Below are 22770 nucleotides of genomic sequence, written 5' to 3'. Positions count from 1 at the left end.
AATATCTCTCTGTCCCTCTGATTATTTCCTTAGGACAAATTTCTTGAAGAGGAAATACCAGGTCAAAAAATGTGAATATTTTTAAGGATCTTGATGCATATTGCTAAATTGCCTTCCAGAAAGACAGTATAAATTTATGGTACCAATAGACTTTTTCTTTGCACCCTCAGCAAGAATCGCTATTACCGTTTTTGAAAAGTTTTTCCAATTTGTTAGGAGGAAAATGGCACTTCCTTGTTTTAATTTACCGTTATTTGAATACCACTAATATTGAACATAATATGTTTATGGGCCATTTTCTTAAGAATTGCTTTTTCATGTATTTTGTCCATTCTTTTTTTTCCTCCACTTTTTTTGTATTGAGTTAATGATAGGTTACAATCTTGTGAAATTTCAGTTGTACATTATTGTCTGTCAGTCATGTTGTAGGTGCAACCCTTCACCCTTTGTGCCCACCCCCGACCCCACCTTTCCTCTGGTAGCCACTAATCTGTTCTCTTTGTCCAAATTATTTTGTCCATTCTTAATTGAAGGAGTGGGGTCTTTTAAAATAAATATCCTCTATTCTGGTCTTTTTATAGGACATAGCTGTGATTTCTGCCAAGCTAACAGGTATGCAGAACAGCTTAATGATGCTTGTTGATACACCAGACTACTCAGAGAAGTGTGTGCACTTGGAGGCACTGAAGAACAGGCTAGAGGCCTTGGCCAGCCCCCAGATTGTAGCAGTGTTCAGCTCCCAGTCTGTAGGTGAGTGATGGTCATTTCTCATCTCTGCGTCAACCTCTTTACAAAGATAGGGCTTTCTGAGTCTTCAATCTTTAGAATGTCTTAATGTTGATTAAAGTATATAGATTGGAAGTAAGTCTGTAACTTTACGGTAGTTGCCTTTTTATTGACAGTTTATATGATATTCTTCAAAATACAGAAAAGTGGAAATAGTTGTCCAGTGAACACACCATCTAGATCCTGGTGTTAGCATTTTGCCACATTTACTTTATCACCTATCTGCCCATTTACTCATCTCTCTGTCCATCCATCTTACTTTTTTGATGCATTTCAAACTAATGCAGACATCAGTACACTTCACTCCCGAACACTTTAGTATTCATGTCCATAACTAGAGTTCAGTAGTGATTTATGATTTTTCCTTTTTTGAGGTAAAATTTACGTTTAGAGAGATATGAAACTCTTAAGTATACTATTTGATGCGTTTTGACCCTTATCAAGAACGTGATGGTGCTATGTTATTTTCCGGTGATTTTCCAATAGATACGTTTATCTAACTCTCCCTTTGCCTTTCATCACAAAACCATTGGTTAAATAGGAAGAGGCAGCTGTGCACCTGTTTTCTTACCTTCACAGCTGTTTATATTGGACAGAGTAGAGTCTGTCTCCACTGCTCCTGCTTCCTCCACTCCTGCTTGTATGTTATGCAAGCCCGTCTACTCTGGGTTTATATTCTCCTGAACCTGTTCTGTTGAAGGGCTCCAACAGCGTGTCATCACCACACTTGAAGTCCTGATACCGGTTTATACTGTTCTATTTCTCATTGTCAACAACAGTTCACGATGTTTTTACTCCGTCCTTTCTGGGAATGCTTTCTTCCTTTGGCTCCTGAAATGTAGCAGCACTTTTGTTTATATGATGTAAATTTCTGACGATGAAATGAAATCATAAGAAGTTCTGATATATAAAGAGTTCTGTTTGATGTTTTAATTTGTTTTAGGATGGGTGAGTGTGCTGAGGCCAGGCTTTAATAGTTTTTTTTTGGAAATCAAAGCTAGATAATTGTATATACGACTATGCAGACATATAAACATGTAAACTCTTGTGTGCATGTAAACTCTTACCACATGTATAAACATTATAAACTTTCAGTATACTGAGTGTGACCGTACCATTTATTATTAAACTAGGACACTTTTGAGAGGAAAAGAGAGTGCTTTTACTAATGAAGCTGGAATGAGTGTAAACCAAGACTGTCCTGGGCCAGCTGGTACAGATAGTCACTCCTGTACCCGTTAGTACGGAACCCTCACAGAATGACCCTCTGGATAGTAGAGTTTTCAGTGTGGGTGAGAGCAGCTTAACTTCCTCATGCCAAACACAGTAACACTATTCTCCCTCCAAAGATGATTTCTCCCCACTCCAGTTCTCTCCATAATCAAGGCCTGCAAAGGTTTGGCCTCCCTTGCCCTGATGGTGAAGCCACACCAAAATGGGGCCCCGTTGGAACTCAGCCCTGGAGAGCCGTGGACCTCTGCTCCCAGCAGCATCGTCTCTACTGTAATCTCTGAGCTGTTCGGTAACTCCAGAGGCGGGAACAGATCTCAGTCAGCACTCGATACTATCATGTTAGGTAATTTAAAAAAGACAAATATTATTGTCAAATTTTATTAAATGCCCTTTAGTGTCTATCAAGATTGAATGTATTACTTTTATTTCCTCTGATCTACTAATATGGCCCATCATATTAATAGCGTTCCTAATATTATTCTTGCAACTCAAGAACAAATCCTACTTGTTCATGGGTGTGTGTGTGTATGTATGTTAATGTACTGCTGGATATTTGTTGATATTTTATTTAGAATTTTTTCTTTGAGATCCTGTAAGTGAATATCTTTATCAGGTTTTAGTGTCACGATTGTTTTGGCTTCATAAAAACGGTTGGGCAGTTTTCTTTCTTTCTTTCTCCTCTATTAGGATTTAAGTAGCATTTTTATCAAAGACAGCCATGGCCCCGCTGAGTGCTTGCTGTCTGCAGTTCACCTTGGGTGTGACTATTACAACCTCTGCCTTCCTTTTTGTTTGTATTTGCTTTAGTGTGTTTTTGCCCATTTTCTTTCTGCCTTCAAACTTTCTGAGATGTTTTATTGTAGACTTCTCTACTGGAGATGGCATATAGTTGAATTTTGCTTTTGATCTAATCCATGTATTTCTTTTTTAATAAGTGACTTTATCCCATTTAGGTTTTTTTTTAACGGAAATTTTCAGTTTTGTATCTTTCTATTTGTATATTTTCTGCTTTATGTTTCTGTTTCTTTTGATCTTTGTATTTTGCTATATATGTTTTCTTTGTGTTTTTTTCTCACAGATAATTTAAAAGACGTAACTTGATTGTAGTTTATTAGTGATTTGTGACTTCAAATAATAAACTAAGCTTCTTTCTCAGTTTATCAACCTCATAGATGAAACAATATCTGACTCCCTCTGATTAGTGCATTCACACTCCTCTTCCTGCCTCCCACCCTTCCCCCCCACGCCACATTCTAGAATATTGCATAGTCCAGAATTTTTGTCACGATATACTATCAAATTATTAACTTTTTTATCATGTAGCTTTTCTCTCTAAACTTTTAAACATTATAAAATTTTCATATTTTATAATGGTTTTATTTACACATATACTTTTTTTTTGAGTTCATAATATATGAGTTTACACAATACAATCAGTTTACATCACTGTGAAATTTCAGTTGTACATTATTTCTTGACTGTCACCACATAGGTGCTCCCCTTTACCCCCTGTACCCGCCCCCCACCCCCCTTCCCCTGGTAACCACTTACCTGTTGTCTTCGTCCATGTGCTTGTTTATATTCCACATATGAGTGGAATCATCTGATGTTTGTCTTTCTCAGTCTGTCTTGTTTCGCTAAGCATAATTCCCTCCAGGTCTTTCCATGTTGTTGCAAATGGGATGAATTTGTCTTTTTTTCTGGCTGAATAGTATTCCATTGTATATATACCACATCTTCTTTATTCAGTCATCAGTCGATGGGCACTTGGGTTGTTTCCATGTCTTGGCTATTGTGAATATTGCTGCAAGGAACATAGGGGTGCATATGTTACTTTGGATTGTAGATTTCAAATTGTTCGGGTAGATACCCAGTAGTGGGATAGCTGGGACATAAGGTAGTTCTATTTTTAGTTTTTTGAGGCATCTCCATATTTCCATAGTGGCTGCAGCAGTTTGCATTCCCACCAGCAGTGTATGAGGGTTCCCTTCTCTCCACATCCTCTCCAACATTTGTTATTTTTAGTCTTAGTGATTATAGTCATTTTAACAGGCATAAGGTGTTATCTTAGTGTAGCTTTGATTTGCATTTCCCTGGTGATTAGTGATGGTGAACATCTTTTCATGTGTTTATTGGCCATCTGTATATCTTCTTTGGAAAAATGTCTGTTCATGTCGTCTGCCTATTTTTTGATCGGGTTGTTTGGTTTTTTGTTGTTCAGTTGTGTGAGTTCCTTATATATTATGGAGATTAACCCCTTATCGGATATATGATTTGCAAAAATTTTCTCCCAATTGGTGGGTTGTCTTTTGGTTTTGATCCTAGCTTCTTTTGCCTTGCAGAAGTTCTTTAGTCTGATGAACTCCCACTTGTTTATTTTTTCCTTTTTTTTCCCTTGTCTGAGAAGACATGGTATTCGAAAAGATCCTTTTAAGTTCAATATCAAAGAGTATACTACTTGTGTTATCTTCCAGGAGTTTTATGGTTTCAGGACTTATCTTCAAGTCTTTGATCCATTTTGAGTTTATTTTTGTGTATGGCGTGAGATAATGGTCTACTTTCATTCTTTTGCATGTGGCTGTCCAGTTTTCCCAACACCATTTATTGAAGAGACTGTCTTTTCTCCATTGTATGTTGTTTTTTTTCCTTCTTCTCTCCAAAGGCCTCCAATACATAGTTGTGTATTCTAGTTGTAGGGCCCTCTAGTTGTGGCATTTGGGATGCCACCTCAGCATGGCCCGATGAGCGGTACCATGTCTGTGCCCAGGATCCGAACTGGCGAAACTCTGGGCTGCCAAAGCGGATCTCGCGAACTTAACCACTCGGCCATGGGGCCGGCCCCTCCACTGTATGTTCTTGGTACCTTTGTCGAAGATTAGCTGCCCGTATATGTGTAGTTTTGTTTCTGGGCTTTCAATTCTATTCCATTGATCTGTGTGCCTGTTTTTGTACCAGTACCATGCCGTTTTGATCACTGTGGCTTTGTAGTACATTTTGAAGTCAGGGATTGTGATGCCTCCAGCTTTGTTCTTTTTTGTCAGGATTGCCTTAGCAATTTGGGGTCTTTGGTTGCCCCATATGAATTTTAGGATTCTTTGCTCTATTTCCGTGAAGAATGTCATTGGGATTCTGATTGGGATTGCATTGAATCTGTAGATTGCTTTGGGTAATATGGACATTTTAACTACGTTTATTCTTCCAACCCATGTGCATGGAATCTCTTTCCATCTCTTTATGTCATTATCTATTTCTTTCAATAATGTCTTATAGTTTGCATTGTATAAGTCCTTCGCCTCCTAAGTTAAATTTATTCCTAGGTACTTTATTCTTTTTTTTGCAGTTGTAAATGGAATTGTATTCTTGAGTTCTCTTTCTTTAAGTTCGTTGTTAGAGTACAGAAATGCAACTGATTTTTGTAAGTTGATTTTGTACCCCGCAACCTTACTGTAGTTGTTAATTATTTGTAATTGTTTTCCGATGGATTCTTTAGCTTTTTCTATATAAAAGATCGTGTCGTCTGCAAACAGCGAGAGTTTCACTTCTTCACTTCCTATTTGGATTCCTTTTATTCCTTTCTCTTGCCTAATTGCTCTGGCCAAAACCTCCAGTACCGTATTGAATAAGAGTGGTGAGAGTGGGTAACCTTGTCTTGTTCCTGTTCTCAGAAGGAACTGGTGTTCAGTTTTTCCCCGTTGAATATGATGTTGGCTGTGGGTTTGTCATATATGACCTTTATTATGTGGAGGTAATTTCCTTCTATCCCCATTTTTTTAAGAGTTTTTATCATAAATGGCTGTTTGATCTCGTCAAATGTTTTCTCTGTGTCTATTGAGATGATCATGTGGTTTTTATTCCTCATTTTGTTAATGTGGTGCATCACATTGATTGATTTGCAGATGTTGAACCATCCCTGTGTCCCTGGAATAAATCCCACTTGATTGTGATGTATGATCTTTTTGATGTATTGCTGTATTCAGGTTGTCAATATTTTGTTGAGGACTTCTGCATCTATGTTCATCAGCAATATTGGCCTATAGTTTTCCTTTTTTGTGTTATCCTTGTCAGGCTTTGGTATCAGAGTGATGCTGGCCTCGTAGAATGTGTTAGGAAGCGTTCCATCTTCCCTAATTTTTTGTTATAGCTTGAGAAGTGTAGGTATTAAATCCTCTCTGAAAGTTTGGTAGAATTCCCCAGGGAAGCTGTCTGGTCCTGGACTTTTATTCTTTGGGATGCTTTTGATTACTGTTTCAATCTGTTACTTGTGATTGGTCTATTCAGATTATCTGTTTCTTCTTGATTCAGCTTTGGGAGGTTGTAAGAGTCTAAGAATTTATCCATTTCCTCTAGATTGTCCATTTTATTGGCATATAGTTTTTTGTAGTATTCTCTTATAATCCATTGTATTTCTGTGGTATCTGTTGTTATTTCTCCTCTTTCATTTCAAATTTTATTTATCTGAGCTCTTTTTTTCTTTCTAAGTCTGGCTAGGGGTTTGTCAATTTTATTTATCTTCTCAAAGAACCAACTCTTTGTTTCATTGATCCTTTCTACTGCCTTTTTTGTTTCAATAGCATTTATTTCTGCTCTGATTTTTATTTTTTCTCTTGTTCTGCTGACTTTGGGCTTTGTTTGTTTTTCTTTTCCTAATTCAGTTAGGTGTAGTTTGAGATTGCTTATTTGGGTTTTTTTTGGTTTGTTAAGGTGTGCCTGTATTGTGACGAATTCCTTCTTAATACTATTTTTGCTGCATCCTATATGAGTTGGTATGGTATGTGATCATTTTCATTTGTCTCCAGATATTTTTTGATTTCTCCTTTAATTTTTTCAGTGATCCGTTGGTTGTTCAATAGCATGTTGTTTAGTTTCCACATCTTCGTCCTTTTCTCAGCTTTTTTCTTGTAATTAATTTCTAGCTTTATAGCACTGATGGGAAAAGAAGCTTATTGTTATTTCAGTCTTCTTAAATTTATTGAGGCTTGCCTTGTTTCCCAGCATATGGTCTATCCTTGAGAATGTTCCATATGCACTTGAGAAGAATGTGTATCTGCCGTTTTTGGATGGAGTGTTCTATATATGTCTATTAAGTCCATCTGGTCTAGCTTTTCAATTAATTTCACTGTTTCCTTGTTAGTTTTCTGTCTGGATGATCTGTCTATTGATGTGAGTAGACTAATAACACAACTATTATTGTGTTGTTGTTAATGTCTTCTTTTTTTTTTTTTTTTTTCTTTTTAAAGATTTTATTTTTTCCTTTTTCTCCCCAAAGCCCCCCGGTACATAGTTGTATATTCTTCCTTGTGGGTCCTTCTAGTTGTGGCATGTGGGATGCTGCCTCAGTGTGGCATGATGAGCAGTGCCATGTCCGCGCCCAGGATTCGAACCAACGAAACACTGGGCCGCCTGCAGCGGCACGCGCGGACCCAACCACTCGGCCATGGGGCCAGCCCCGTTAATGTCTTCTTTTAGGTTTGTTAATAGTTGCTTTATGTACTTTGGTGCTCCTGTGTTGGGTGCATTGATATTTATAAGTGTTATTTCTTCTTGATGGAGTGTCCCTTTGATCATTATATGCTGCTCCTCTTTGTCTCTCTTTACCTGTCTTATCTTTTTTTTAAAATTAGAAGGTTTTATTTTATTTTATTTTTTTTGAGGAAGATTAGCCCTGAGCTAACTACTGCCAATCCTCCTCTTTTTGCTGAGGAAGACTGGCCCTGAGCTAACATCCATGCCCATCTTCCTCTACTTTATATGTGGGACGCCTACCATAGCATGGCTTTTGCCTAGTGGTGCCATGTCCACACCTGGGATCTGAACCGGCAAACTCCAAGCCGCTGAGAATCAGAACGTGTGAACTTAACCACTGCGCCACCAGGCCGGCCCCTACCTGTCTTATCTTGAAGTCTACTTTGTCCGATATAAGTAGTGCGACACCTGCTTTGTTTTGTTTACCATTAGCTTGGAGAATCGTCTTCCATCCCTTCACTCTGAGCCTGTGTTTGTCATTGGAACTGAGATGTGTTTCCTGGAGGCAGCATATTGTTGGGTCTTGTTCTTTAATCCATCTTGCCACTCTGTGTCTTTTTATTGGAGAATTCAATCCATTTATGTTTAGGGTGATTATCGATATATGAGGGCTTACTGCTGCCGTTTTATCACTCGTTTTCTGGTTCTCCTGCATTTCCTTTGTTTCTCGTCCTGTGTATGTTGGTCTACCAATCGAGTTATGTAGTTTTTTATATATTGTGTTTCTTTGTTTTCTCCTTATTTATTATTTGTGTCTCTATTCTGCTCTTTTGTTTAGTGGTTACCCCGAGGTTTGTATTCAAGATCTCATGGATAAGACAGTCCCTTTTCTGATGGCCTCTGATTTCCTTGGACTAAACCAATTCGGTCCCTTTCCTCTTCCCCTCCTAAGTTATGTTTCTCACATCTTATTCCATCTTGTGTTATGAGTTTGTGGTTAAAATGACAAGATTATCTTTGTTTTTGCTGTTTTCCTTCCCTTTGTCTTTAATGCTATACTTGAGTATTTGCTATCCTGCTCTGATTCTGTCTTGCCTATTTAACTCCTTACTCCATGCTTTGTAACCCCTTTCTCCCTTTTTTTTCCCGAAGTGTGAGGGCCTTCTTGAGAATTTCTTATAGGGCATGTCTCATGGCTACATACTCCCTTAGCTTCTGTTTGTCTGGGAAAGTTTTTATTTTTCCGTCATATCCAAAGGATATTTTCACTGGATAGAGTATTCTTGGCTGAAAGTTTTTGTCCTTCAATGATTTGAATATGTCGTTCCACTCTCTCCTAGCCTGTAAGGTTTCTGCTGATAAATCTACTGAAAGCCCAATAGGGGTTCCTTTGTAGCTTATTTTCTTCTGCCTGGCTGCCCTTAGTACTCTTTCTTTGTCATTCAGTTTTGCCAATTTCACTACTATATGCCTTGCAGTAGGTCTTCTTACATTGACAGATCTGGCAACTTCTTCCACATGGATTTCCGTCTCCTTCCCTAGGTTTGGGAAGTTCTCTTCTATAATTTCTTTGAACAAGCTTTCTACTCCATTCTCCTTCTCTTCTCCTTCTGGAATACCTCTAGTTCTTATGTTGCGTTTCCTGATTGAGTCAGATATTTCTTGGAGACTTTCTTCATTCCTTTTTAGTCTTAGATCTCTCTCCTCCTCTGTCCAGAGCATTTCAACATGTCTATCTTCGATTATGCTGATTCACTCCTCTATGATGTCTGTTCTGCTCGAGTGTTCAGGGAATCCGTATTTTGTTTTATTTCTTCCATTGTGTCTTTCATCTCTAATATTTCTATTGATTCTTCTTTATAGTTTGACTCTCTTCTGTGAAGTAGCTCCTGAACTTGTTGAATTGTTTCTCTACATTCTCTTTTACCTCATTGAGTTTTTTGATGATAGCTGTTTTGAATTCATTGTCGTTTAGTTTACTTATTTCTGCACCCTCAGGACTGAATTCTGGGTACTGGTCATTGTCTCTCTGGTCCGGACATCTAATATAGTGTTTGATATTGCTAGAAGGAGTTTTGTTCTTTTGCGTCCTGGCATTATTTGGTCACAGTTACCGCCTGTCACCACTGGGTGGGGGTCAAGAGCCAGGTATTCTGAGCCCTCTGCTTTCAGCCGAAATCCCTGGAGCCCCGCTGAGTGGGTGGGGGGAGGGGTGCTTTCTCCTGTGTGCTCTCCAGGCTTTCTGGCTCTGCTCTCACTCACCATCTGCTTTCCTGGGGTGTTGGCCTGATAAGGGCACCCCCTGTGAAAGCTTTTTCCCCCGTAGAGGGCTTCCCTCTAGGCTGCATGCAGGGATCCTTGGGAGTCCTTGATGTTCCTGTGAACTGCTGTCCCCTCCCCTCTTCCTTCCCTCTTGGGGGCCTCCCGGACCTGATGGCTGTCTTTAGGGGAGGGAGCGAAGATTTCTCTTACCTTCTTCCACCTCCTCCGAGGAGGGCTGCAGCCTCTCCGCCTTCCATCATATGGCTGTGTGGGTCTCTCTGATGTTTTTTGTGTTGTATTTGGATGTCCTCTTTGGATTATGGATGTTTTTTGGTTGTATATTGGAGGGGAAAGATTTCTGAGAGACCTCACTCTGCCATGATGCTGACATCACTCTATAATGTTTTGTTTTTATGTGACTATTTTATAATCAATAATTGCCATGATTATTTATGCTTAATATCATGTTTAAGTGAACTCAGTACTCACTTCCAGACTTTTCATCGTATATCTCCCCCATTTGTTAATCCTTTATTTTGAGGCTTTTCTTCATCAGTAGGATTTTGTTTTCAATTAGATTTTTTTTCCTTAGGAAGGGCTTGGGGATTATGTTTATATACTTGGTATTTATGTAGTAAAGAATGTCTTTCTGTTGTTTCATGTGAGGAAACCGCTAACTACTTTGGAATTCTTTTTTTTTTTTTAAAGATTTTATTTTTCCTTTTTCTCCCCAAAGCCCCTGTGGTACATAGTTGTGTATTTTTAGTTGTGGGTCCTTCTAGTTGTGGGATGTGGGATGTCACCTCAGCATGGCCTGACAAGTGGTGCCATGTCTGCGCCCAGGATCTGAACCAGCAAAACCCTGGGCTGCCAAAGCAGAGCACATGAACTTAACCACTCTTTGGAATTTGGAATTTGGCCCCTACTTTGGAATTCTTGGATCACACTCTTTTTCCTTCAGAATTCTAGAAACTTTGCATCATTGTTTTCTGCCATTTGTATTCTGTTTAAATGTGTGACTGGCCTTGTAGGTATTCTGTGTCTTTTCCTGGAATAGTTAAAACAGGAGTTGGGAAACATTTCCTGTAAAGGGCCAGATAGTAAATATTTTGGGCTTTGCAGGCCATATGGTCTCTCTCATAAATACCTAACCCTTCAGTTGTAGCATGAAAGCCCATATGTGAATGAGTGGGCATCACTGTGTTCTAATAAAACTTTGTATAAAAACAGATGGTAATGTGGCCAGCTGGCTCATGGTATGCTGACTTCTGGTTGATAAGATTCTTTCTTTTCCCTTGTAGTTTAGTTACTTCCCTAGGTTATTTTTCAGTTTTGAAAATTTTGATTTTTTTTTCTCTAACATAGTATGAACCCTTTTTATCTACTGGTTCATATCTTTCTTCATTTCTAGAAAATTTCTTTCTTAAAGATATTTTTTCTATTCCATTTGTCTTCTTTTCCATCATTGAAAACATCATCTATCTGTTCTTTAGCTCTCTTTTTTCCCCCCTTCATATATGTCATATTCTTGCTGGTCTGTTTTGGCTCTTTGCCAACTAGCCCCGTACCCCGGTCTATGTTATTTTTCAAAAGTTTGTCTTCCAAAATGATCAATAGCATTTTCTAAAGTATCTAATCTACACTTTCTTCTTCTGATTTATTTTTTAATTTTTGTGCTATCATTATTTACTTCCTGGTTTTTTTCCCTTAGCTCTACCAGTCTCCCTTTATATCTCATTGTGATACTTTAGATCCTACTAAAGAAAAGATATACCTTGTGTAATTTCCTTGAGAGTGCGAAGCAGCTGTAGCCTAAAATTTTCTTCTCTTTCCTAGGGTAAATCTTTGAAGTGCTCTTTTAAAAAAAGTTTTTTAAAATTGTGGTAAAATACACAAAACAAAATTTACCATTTTAACCATTTCTAAGTGTACAGTTCAGTGGCAGGATGTACATTCACACTGTTGTGCAGCTGTAACCACCAGCCGTCTCCAGAACTCTTCTCATCTTCCTCAGTCGAACCTCTCTACCCACTGAACACTAGTTCCCAATTCCCCTCTCACCCTAGCTGCTGGCAACCACCATTCTACTTTCTGTCTCTATGAATTTGCCTACTCCAGGTATCTCATATAAGTGGGAATCATACAGTATTTGTCATTTTGTGATTGACTTATTTCATTAGCATGTTTCTTCAAGGTTCATCCATGTTGTGGCATGTCAGAAGTTCCTTTCTTTTCAAAACTGAATAATATTCCATTGTATGTACATACCACTGTTTGTTTATCCATCAATGGATGCTTGAGTTGCTTCCACCTTTTGACTATTGTGAATAATGATACTATGAACATGAATGTACAAATACCTGTCTGAATCCTAGCTTTCAATTCTTTTGGATGTATAGCCAGAAGTGGAATTCCTTTTTCGCAAGATAATTCTACTTTTAATTTTCTGAAGAACCATCATAATGTTTCCCACAGGAGTTGCACCATTTTCCATTCCCACCAGCAATGTACAAGAGTTCTAATTTCTCCACATCCTTTCCAACACATGTCATTTTCTGTTTTTTGATAATAGCTGTCCTAATGAGCATGTAGTAGTATCCCACTGTGATTTTGATTTATATTTCCCTAATGATTAATGATGTTGAACATATTTTCATATCCTTATTGGCCATTTGTATATCTTTGGAGAAATGTCTATTCAAGTTCTTTGCCCATTTTAAAATTGGGTTACACTTGTCCCTTGGTATCTATGGGGGATTGGTTGCAGGAACCCCATGAATACCAAAAGCTGTGGGTGCTCAAGCCCCTTACATAAAATGCTATAATACAGTGAATATAGTCGTCCCTTCCTGTCCTTCATATGGAGGGCTGACTGTGTGTGTTTTTTTGTTATTGAGTTGTAGGAGTTTGTTACATATTCTGGATATTAATCCCTGATCAGCTATATGATTTGCAAATATTTTCTCCCCTTCTGTGGGTTGTCTTTTTACTCTGTTGATAGTGTTTTTGATGCATAAGTTTTTCATTTTGATGTAGCCCAGTTTATCTGTTTTTTCTTTTGTTGCCTGTGCTTTTGGTTTCATACTTAAGAAACTATTGCCAAATCCAAGGTCATGAGGCTTTTCCCATTTTATCTCTTACATTTAGGTCTTTGATCTATTTTAAGTTAATTTTTGTATGTGGTGTAAGGTGAGAGTCCAAATTCTTTCTTTTGCATGTGGATATCCAGTTTTCTGAGAACCGTTTGTTGAAAAGAATGTCCTTTTCTCATTGAATGGTCTTGACACTCTTATTTAAAATCATTTGACCACATATGTGAAGGTTTATTTTGCGGCTTTCTATCCTATTGCATCGGGCTATATGTCTTTATACCAGTACCACACTGTTTTGATTATTGTAGCTGTTAGTAAGTTTTGAAATCATGAAATGTGAGACTACCAATGTTCTTCTTTTTCAAGATTGTTTTGGCTATTTGAGGTCCCTTGAAATTCCATATGAATTTTGGGATGGATTTTTCTGTTTCTCCTGAAAATACCGTTGGGATTTTGATGGGGATTGCATTGAATCTGTAGGTTGCTTTCGGTAGTATTACCATCTTAACAATATTAATTCTTCTAATCCATGAACAGGAGATGTCTTTCCATTTGTTTGTGTCTTCTTTAATTTCTTTCAGCAGTGTTTTCTCATTTTCAGTGTATAAGATTTTAAGCTCTTTGGTTACATTTATTCGTAAGTATTTTATTCTTTTTGATGCTATTATAAATGGAATTGTTTTCTTAATTTCCTTTTCAGATTGTTCATTGTTAGTATATAGAAGCACAACTGATTTTTGTGTATTTATTTTGTATTCTGCAACTTGGCTGAATTTGCTTATTAGTTCTTTTGTGGAATCTTTAGAGTTTACTATATATAAGATTATCTCATCTGCAAACAAAGGTAATTTTACTTCCTTCTTTCCTGTTTGAATGCTCTTCATTTCTTTTTCTTGCCTAATTGCTCTGGCTAGGACTTCTAGTACTAAGTTGAATAGAACTGGCAAAAGTAAGCATCCTTGTCTTGTTCCTGATCTCAGAGGAAAAGTTTGAAATGGTCTTCTATCAGTTGGGGGCTTTTCATATATAGCCTTTATTATGTCTAAATAGTTTTTTTCTGTGCCTTGTTTGTTGAGTGTTTATATCATGAAAGTGTTGAATTTTATCAAATGCTTTTCTGCATCAATTGAGATGATCATGTGGATTTTTTCCTTCATTCTGTTAATGTGGTATATTATTATAATGATTCATTTTCATATGTTGAACCATCCTTGTATCCTAGGAATAAATCCTACTTGCTCATGGTGCATAATCCTTTTAATGTGCTGTTGAATTTGGTTTTCTAGTATTTTGTTGAGGATTTTTGCATCACTGTTCATCAGGGACATTGGTCTGTAGGTTGTGATGTCTACAAGTTTTAGGAAGAGTGTGAGAAGTATTGGCATTAATTCTTCTTTAAGTGTTTAGTACAATTCATCAGTGAAGCCATCTGATGTGCTTGTCTTTCTTGAGAGGTTTTTGATTACTGATTCATTTTCCTTTCTAGTTTTGGGTCTATTCAGAATTCCTGTTTCTTCATGATGCAGTCTTGGTGGTTGTGTTTTTCTAAGAATTTGTCCATTTCATCTAGTTTATCCATTTTGTTGATGTATAATTGTTGATAGTACTTTCTTATAATCCTTTTTATTTCTGTAAAATTGGTAGTAAAAAGTTCCCTCTTTCATTTCTGATTTTATTTGAGTCTTTTGCCTTTTTCTGAGTGAATCTAAATAAAGGTTTGTTAATTTTGTTCATCTTTTCAAAGAACCAACTCTTTGTTTCGTTGATTTTTCTCTTTTGTTTCTGTATTCTCTATTTTATTTATCTCTGCTCTGATCTTTATTATTTCCTTTCTTCTGTTAGCTTTGGGTCCTTTTTTCTAGTTCTTTAAGATGCAGAGTTTAGGTTGTTGATATGAGATCTTTCTTTTTCAATGTAAGCATTTACAGCTCTAAATTAGCTCTTAGTACTGCTTTTGTGGAATCCTGTAAGTTTTGGTATGTTGCATTTTTGTTTTCGTTTGTCTCAAGATATTTTCCAGTTTCCCTTGTGGTATCTTCTTTGGCCCATTGTTTGTTTAAGAGTTTGTTGTTACTAAAAAAATATTCACAACTATGTGCTTGGGGGATTTGGGGAGAAAAAAGCAGAAAAAAACAAAAGAGGATTGGCAACAGTTGTTAACTCAGGTGCCAATCTTGGGGGAAAAAAAAAAAGGGTTTGTTCTTTAATCTCCACATATTTGTGAATTTTCCAGTTTTCTTTCTTCTGTTGATTTCTGGTTTTATCCCATTGTGATTGGAAAACACTGTATGATTTATATGATTTCAGTCTTTTAAAATTTATGTAGGCTTGTTTTCTGGCCTAAGATATTGTCTATCCTGGAGAACGTTCCATGGACACTTCAGAAAAATGTGCATTCTGCTGTTGCTGGGTGGAGTATTCTGTACGTCTGTTAGGTCTAATTGGTTTATAGTGGTGTTCAAGTCCTCTGCTTCCTTCTCTCTCCCTGGTTGTTTTCAAAGTGCTCTCTTGATGCACCTTCTGCATGCTCTGTTCTTCTTCTTTCCCCCCCCCTGGAGACTTTTACATAGGTCCCATCGTTGAGTGTTTTGTTGATTCATATTTGTATGTGGGTGCTTTTTTCTGGGCCTGCTGTTTCCTGAAAAATAGTGTGCATGGGATCTCCTTGGAAGCCCCTCCTCGTTTCCTGGGCTTTGTTGAGAGGTTTTCTCTCTCCCTTGGTTTAAAGGCTCCGTTCTCCGTTGTGCTCTGCAGTTGCCTAAAGAGAAGGGCTTCATTACTCATCGCCAGCCTTTTCATTCCACATCTTCCCCATTTGTTGGTCCTCGTTACCAGGATTCTAGCTCAGGAGCTAGGCCTTTGGAAAGTCACCGTCTGGCAGCTTTGTTCCTCACAGTTTCTCATGGATTTGTTGCAACTACAGACCCCTGGAGCTCAGTTGTGTGGTTGAGGTGTTCATCCAGTTACGTGGGGTTGGGAAGTAGGAGTTGGGGGGAGATGGGGGCTCCATGAATTTAAGTGGTTTTCCTTTCCTTCTGGGTGAGTTGGCTCCTTGGAGCTGTCATCAGGTTTGAATGATGCCCTCTGGGTCAGGATCATGGGCTTTGGTTTTGGGGGTAAGCTGTATTTGAGTTCTCGTTCACAAGTTTGAATCAGGCTTGATTCCAGACCCGGCTCTTTGTAGGCAGGATGCTGATTCAGAAGGGGGAAAAAGGCACTTTCCAGCCCTGTGGGCTGTGCCCACTGCTGGGCTGAAGTGCAGCCGGGCCTTCTTCCCACGCCTTGCCCAGGCTTCCCTTTGCTCTGGGCCTTTACCCATCTACCACACACTCCATGCTTACGTTTGGGGTTCTCCCAGTCTCCCCACTCATCTGGGGCCAAGATGATCGAATATCTGATTGGCCTCCTTTGAAGTTCGTAGTACAGACATTTTTCTGGCTTCAACATCAGTGAGTGGTATTGGGTTTTTCTTTTGGTGGTTAATTTTGGTGAGTATCAGGAAGGGTCCCTCCCCGCCAAAAGTAATGTGCTCTTTAATTCCAGGAAGGCCAAGCTGCTTCTTTATCTATCAGTTTTTAAAGGGAAATCCCCGATAAATTAGTACATCCCTAGCATATTACCCTTTTCCAGACTGACACTCTCCAAGTATACAGGCCTAGTTCGTTTTATACAACCAATGAACTCAGTTGTTGAAGCAACTTTTTGTAGTATAATTTTACATGTAGCAGGAAGGTTCATTTACTTAAGTGATCTTATGAAAATAGTAAGCATTTTTTAAAGGCAAATAGTCATTTTCTAATTTATGGATTTCTGCCAGTTAAATTGAGATCTGCTGGCGGGTCTCTGAAGTTTAGCTGGGTTGTCTCCACAGTGGTTGCTGTTACAGCTTTTCCTTCTCAGAAGTTTATTGGGCTTCCAAGAGATGAAGGGGAACAAAGCAGATCTAAAACAGTTGGGCACCCGTTAGCTCGGCGTTTTTTCCTTTTTTTTTTCTTTCCTTCTTTTTAATTTAATTCTAAGACCGCAGCATCTACATTTTGGCCAGAAGGGGGCAGATGAGAGCCAGAGGCGGTGCTGCAGTGTGTTGAGGGACCGCACTGAAACTGCCTGCCTGTCTTTTCAGCAGTAAGCTGAAAATACTTGGTTTAGTCATTTCCTCTGCCCTTGGGGAGATATGTAAGAAACTACATGATATTAGACCCGTAACTGGGCTCTCAGAACCCATTGCTATGTGTGGAATGCTGATATTTATCAAATTATTTACTTATTCCTCAAATCACCAAATATGTGAATATGTAGGAGTTCAGTTTGTTTGCTTTTTTATAGTTCCCATCTGGTATAATTAGAGTAGGAATTTTCAAAGGGATAACTGATTTATAAATATTATTTTCAAATATTAATTATGTGAAAAACAGCAGGGAATACAAAGATGAAGAAGATATGGTTGCTATCCCAAGGACCTTATAGCTTGGTTGAGGGTGAGGCTGGGAGAGAAAAAGTATGCAAATAATTTTAGTATATAACAGAATGTGAAAATTGCCTTAGGCAATTCCCAGGGTGAAGAAAAGGATGAGGGAAAATTGAGGACGTTTTTATGAAAGAGCTAATATATGTGCAGAATCTTGAAAGGTACTGAATTTAAAAACTATTTAAATTGGTTTTGATTATAAAATTAATACAGATTATTGAAAATTTGAAAAATATAAAGAAGAAAATGATTTACTAGTAAACTTACCACGCAGCGATGACTATTAGCATTTTCTTCCAGTTTTTTCCCTTTGTGTACATATACCTTTTAAGGAAAATATATACATTGAGTATATACAATTTTGTATCTATTTTTTGCCCCCACTTAGCAATGTAGCATGAGCATTTTGCCATGGGTCTAAGATTTTGATAGGTGAAGTGAAGCATTTGGGGCAGAGGGAACAACATATATTTGAATGGTATAGAAATAGGAAAACTGGGACTGTTTGGGGAATAGTAATTAAACCCATTTTAGTGGAGTGAATGTTGCAAGTGGTCAGAGATGAGGCTGGAAAGGAAGGCTGGGGGCAGAGCGTAGTTTGCCTTCAACAGATTGAGGAGTTTCTATTCAGGAAATAATTTCATGGCTGTGAATTTATTAGTAAGTCCCCTGAGGTGCGGCAGAGTGGAAGGAGTGTTGGCTTTTGGACAGACCTAGTCTTAAATCTTTGGGCTGCTTGTATTAGCAGTGAGACCTCAGTTTCCTCCTCAGTAAAATGAGGGTGGAATATGCACCATACGAGTCTTGTGGGGATTAGAGACAGCAGGTGTGCAGCTCCTGGTCCCGAGGAGCGTTCAGTGAACATCCCTTCCTTTCTCTTGGACCTCTCATGCAAGACCCTGTAGTCCTCACAGTGGTCCAGAGGGAGTAATTCCCAAAAGGCCAAGAAGGGACTTCTGAAGACTCTGCTTGATTGAGAGCTGCATCATTTCTAAAAAGCCCTGCAGCTCAGCAGATTTAGCTAAACTACAAATTGGAAGTCCAGACCTGCATATGAGTTCGTTGGTTTCCTTTTCCTTTTCCTTGAATTCGGTTAATTTTCCCCATCCCTTGCAGTACTGAGAAGTTAAATAGTACCGAAGGTCTTACAGGGAGAAGTAGCATTCTCTTCCTCTCCTGCCTTGTTCCCCAGTCCCCATCCCAGGAGGCCACCATTTAAAATCCTTAGAGCTGTTTTTCTCTGGTATTTCACTTTATTTTTCTGCATAATAAATTTATTATTATATTTTTTCGTGTATAAATTTTAGGCATTATCTATTGATTTTTAGTGTTATAGCTCAGGATTTAATTGTCATTCCACTCCTCCCGCCCTTCCCCCTTCTCCCCCATACCATTATTTTTTTAATTAAATCAATAGTGTTTAAATTATCATCACTTTATAAATGCTTGTTGCATGTTGTCAGGCCTGAGAGCCACGCTTGTCAAAGGGAGTGCTAACCTTCTCTCCTTTCATACAGCACAGTAGTTCATTTGTGCAGAGTCAGGTCATGTACTAGGTTTTTGGTTCCTTTCCTATTAAGCTACGTGTTTGTCCTGAAGTTTCTGATCGCCTTTTTCTTCCCTCTCCTTCTTCCTGCCATCCATACTCCTTAGTTTTTTCCAAATGCTGTGTCATGGGAATAGGGCCTTCTTCTGAGTTCTCCCTTTTCCCTAGAGGCCTTCCTTCTGGAGCTCTCTTCTTCTCTGGTCTGGACAAGCACAGCTCCTGGGATTGTTTGCTAGATCTGAGATTTAAAGTCTTAAATTTCAACTGCTGGGGCCAGCCTCGTGATATAGTGGTTAAGTTCTCGTGCTCTGCTTCGGTGGCCCAGGGTTCACCCGTACGGATCCTGGGTGTGGACCTATGCACTACTTGTCAAGCCACGCTGTGGCAGGAGTCCCACATATAAAATAATAGAGGAAGGTGGGCCAGATGTTAGCTCAGGGCTAATCTTCCTCAAAAACAAAAATTCCCCTACAAAGTAGCAAAAATTAGTTTAGCAGAGGTCTGTGCTGAAGTGGAATGGAGCAATGTCTTTAAAGATCTAAGGGAAAAATGCTTTAAATTTCAACTGCTTTGTCAGTTGTTGTTTCGGACAAGTCGCAGAAGTTAGATGATGTCTCAGGGACCTGATCAAGGTCTTGGCTCTTCTAGTTGTGTGATCTAGATCAGCTTATTTATTCTGTTGGCAGATTCTCCATCTTCTGACCTCGTAGGGTAGTACTGAGGTTAAAGTGAGGTTACGTGAATGGAAAAGCTTTGGAAGAAGTCCTGTGAATGGAAGTGGGACAGCTGGCTTAGCCACAGTGAATTTTTAGTGTTATTGCCTACTCTGCGCATTGAGGCCTTTGATATTATCCTCACCTCTGACTGTGTTTACTCCCACATTCAAGCAGATTTTCTCTTTCTTCAGGGAAAATGAGCAACCGAGAGTCAGAGAAGGGTGAAGGACAGCTCTCTCTGGCACCTGCCTAAGGGCGTGCTGCCTGCCGTCTATACCTAGGAGGAAACAGGGTGAAGTTGTGCGCACTGCTATAGTGGGCGAAATGTTTTAGGGAGAGATTTAGGAGCATTTTTTCCTATATGTTTATTTCATTTAAGGGGTAATTATGACATACCTCCTATGTGCAGGGCACTTTGTAAGAAATACCTCCTTATGTCTAAGTAGAATGTGAAATCATAGGCAAAAGCAATATAAGTGAATTTGGGGGAACTTTTTTACTTTTTATTGTTAATGTCCATGCTGCTTCCTATTGGTGCTATAAGATTGTTTGTTTTTTGTTTGTAATTAAAAGTCAGTTGTTAATATGACATGGTAAGAACCTCTTGGCCATATATATTGCACTTTGGGTACATGAAATAGAGACTAGGGACCACATCTTATTCACGTTAGACTTGTATCAGTTTGGGATACTTCTGGTTGCAAGTGACAGAAACCCAACTCAAACTGGCATAAAGGAAAAAAACTAGAATACATTGGCTTATGGAACTGAGACATTCAGGTGTAGTCCTTGCTGCCGGCCTGGCTTGATCCAGGAGCACAAACGATGTCATTAGATCCCAGTCTCCCTCTCTTTTCATTTCTTGGCTCTGTCTCTCTGTGTGTTAGCTTTACTTCCAGGCACACTCTTTATGTGGTGGCCATTGCGGTTCTAGGCGTCCATTCTCACAGCTCAAGAAGGGCTTCCAGAATTAATCTTGATTGCATTTGATCACTTGAGGCCCTGTTTGGCCAGACCTGGGTCACATCCTGGAGCCACGAGTGGAGTCAGCTCCACTGGAAATATTTAGATGGAGAATGGGAGGCAGAGGCACAGTTCCCCAGAGAAAAACCAGAATTCTGTTAGCAGAAGAAGGGCAGTAGGTGTGGAGTTGCAGAAATAACAAGTCTACCACAAGGCCCTGTGGTCCCCGGCAGGAAGCCCTGCAGCAGCAGGTGCTCAGGGGTGTTTTTGAATTGAATTGGGCATATTGGCAGGAGTCTGGAAGTCCTTCAGTGGTTGCCAAAGTGGATTTCCTGTTTCTTTCTGTTGTCCGAATCAGGAACTTCCCCCAGTTTTACCAATTTGTCTGTTTAATTTAATGTACTAATCTTGAAAAAATGGAATTCCTCTATAAGGGCTAAAGACCCACATAGTATTACTTCTTTTTTTTGAGGAAGAGTAGCCCTGAGCTAATATCCACTGCCAACCCTCCTCTTTTTGTTGAGGAAGATTGGCCCTCAGCTAACATCTGTGCCCATCTTCCTCTACTTAAATGTGGGATGCCCGCTGCAGCATGGCTCAAAAAGTGGTACATAGGTCCACGCCTGTGACCCGAACTGGGGAACCCCAAATTGCCAAAGCGTAACGTGCAAACGTAACCACTATGCCACCAGGCTGGCCTCCCCACATATTATTACTTTCAAGTTTTTATAATGCTTTTAGTAAATGGGTTTGCTATGTTGGCAAATTATGCTTTATTATTTGTTTCAAGAAATAACAAAGTCTGCTCTGTTGGATAGAAATTTTTTAAATTGTGAGTATATATTTAGAGCAGGACACATTGTAACACTTTCTTTGTAAAAATACTCTTTGAATATACACCAAAATGTTGATAATATTTAACAGTGTGATAGGATTATAGGCAGTTTTTCTTCTTTTTCTGTTTTCCATTTTTTCCACCATGCATGCTGCTTATAATGCTGAAAAACAATGCTGTTTAAAACAATCGTTAATTTACTGCATTTTTTAAGTACTTGCTGTTTGCTGTGCTAGTTTCTAAGAACAGGGAAACAAGACAGGAAAGGTCATGGTCCTCATGGAGCTGACATTTCCGAGGGTGAGAAAGACGATAAGCTGTTATACAAGTAACTAAATACAATAATATAGATTGTGATTAGTTCTGTGAAGGGGAAGATATGATAGGGAATAGCAGGGGGAACCTAATTTAGGTAGGCCGATTGGGAAAGACCCTTCTAGTAAGATGAAAGCCACACAGAGAGCCAGAAGATCATTCCAGATATAGTAAATCCAAAGGCCTTGGGGGCGGTAAAGAGCATGATTTGCTCTTGACACCTGACAGAAGGTCTGCCTGTGTCAGTATTTTTTTTTCTTTTTTTGAGGAAGATCAGCCCTGAGCCAACTACTGCCAATCCTCCTCTTTTTGCTGAGGAAGTCTGGCCCTGAGTCAACATCCATGCCCATCTTCCTCTACTTTATACGTGGGACAGCTACCACAGCATGGCTTTCGCCAAGCGGTGCCCTGTCCGCACCGGCGATCCGAACCGCGAACCCTGGGCCTCCGAGAAGCGGAATGTGCGAACTTAACCGCTGCGCCACCGGGCCGGCCCCTGTGTCAGTATTTTTTAGTTCATATAAGGATTCAGTTGTGCTGTATGAAATTGTTGTTTTTGTAGATCAGAAATGATTGAGTAGCAGGACTTTCATGTGGTTCAACCTGTACTACAGTTTAGCCGTCCTGCCATTCAGCGGCAGGTGGCTACAGCTCTCTGGGCTGCAGTGTCCTCGCCTGGAAAATGAGGTCGATTCATGCTTATTTTCGATACTCTTCTATTGCTGGCATCCTGTTTCTAGTCAGGCCAGGACAAGGTGAGGCAGGTGAGCTGCCGCAAGCACAGAAGTGAAGGAGGAGCTCACCCTGCCGTTGCACAATCCGAGAGCGAGCCTCCTCCGATTTACAGCCCAGCCCGCCCCGCCCCGGCCCCTCCCTGACCTGAACTCATTTTTCTATTCATATGTAGCGATTACTTTGCTGACGTATAATCTTCGTTATATTAATGATGCTTGTTGATGCATTATCCTAAACAAGCCAGAGCTTATGGGTCTGATTGAGTCATGTGTTCTGCCCTTAAATTTTTCGTTTTTACGATTTCCATGCATGAGTTAATTCATTGTCTAGGTGGGAACTTCTGAATCCTGGCTTAT

The 22770-nt window shown here is 39.2% G+C and overlaps 1 protein-coding gene and 1 pseudogene across 2 annotated transcripts in view; one reads left to right on the top strand and one right to left on the bottom strand.

Moving 5' to 3' along the window:
• Window positions 1-22770, top strand: part of COG7 (component of oligomeric golgi complex 7) — an 83680-nt gene that overhangs the window by 8292 nt on the left and 52618 nt on the right. For both annotated transcript variants that reach the window (XM_046666399.1, XM_046666398.1), the window contains one exon: window positions 582-750. In XM_046666399.1, the coding sequence (XP_046522355.1) occupies window positions 582-750 (169 nt within the window). The remainder of the gene's footprint in view (window positions 1-581; window positions 751-22770) is intronic.
• On the bottom strand, window positions 18743-18824 carry LOC124243152 (uncharacterized; annotated as a pseudogene).

This window comes from Equus quagga, chromosome 7, assembly GCF_021613505.1.
Source record: "Equus quagga isolate Etosha38 chromosome 7, UCLA_HA_Equagga_1.0, whole genome shotgun sequence".
Taxonomy (NCBI): domain Eukaryota; kingdom Metazoa; phylum Chordata; class Mammalia; order Perissodactyla; family Equidae; genus Equus; species Equus quagga.
Note: the sequence above shows the minus strand (reverse complement) of the source record. Positions and strands in the feature narration are given on the sequence as shown.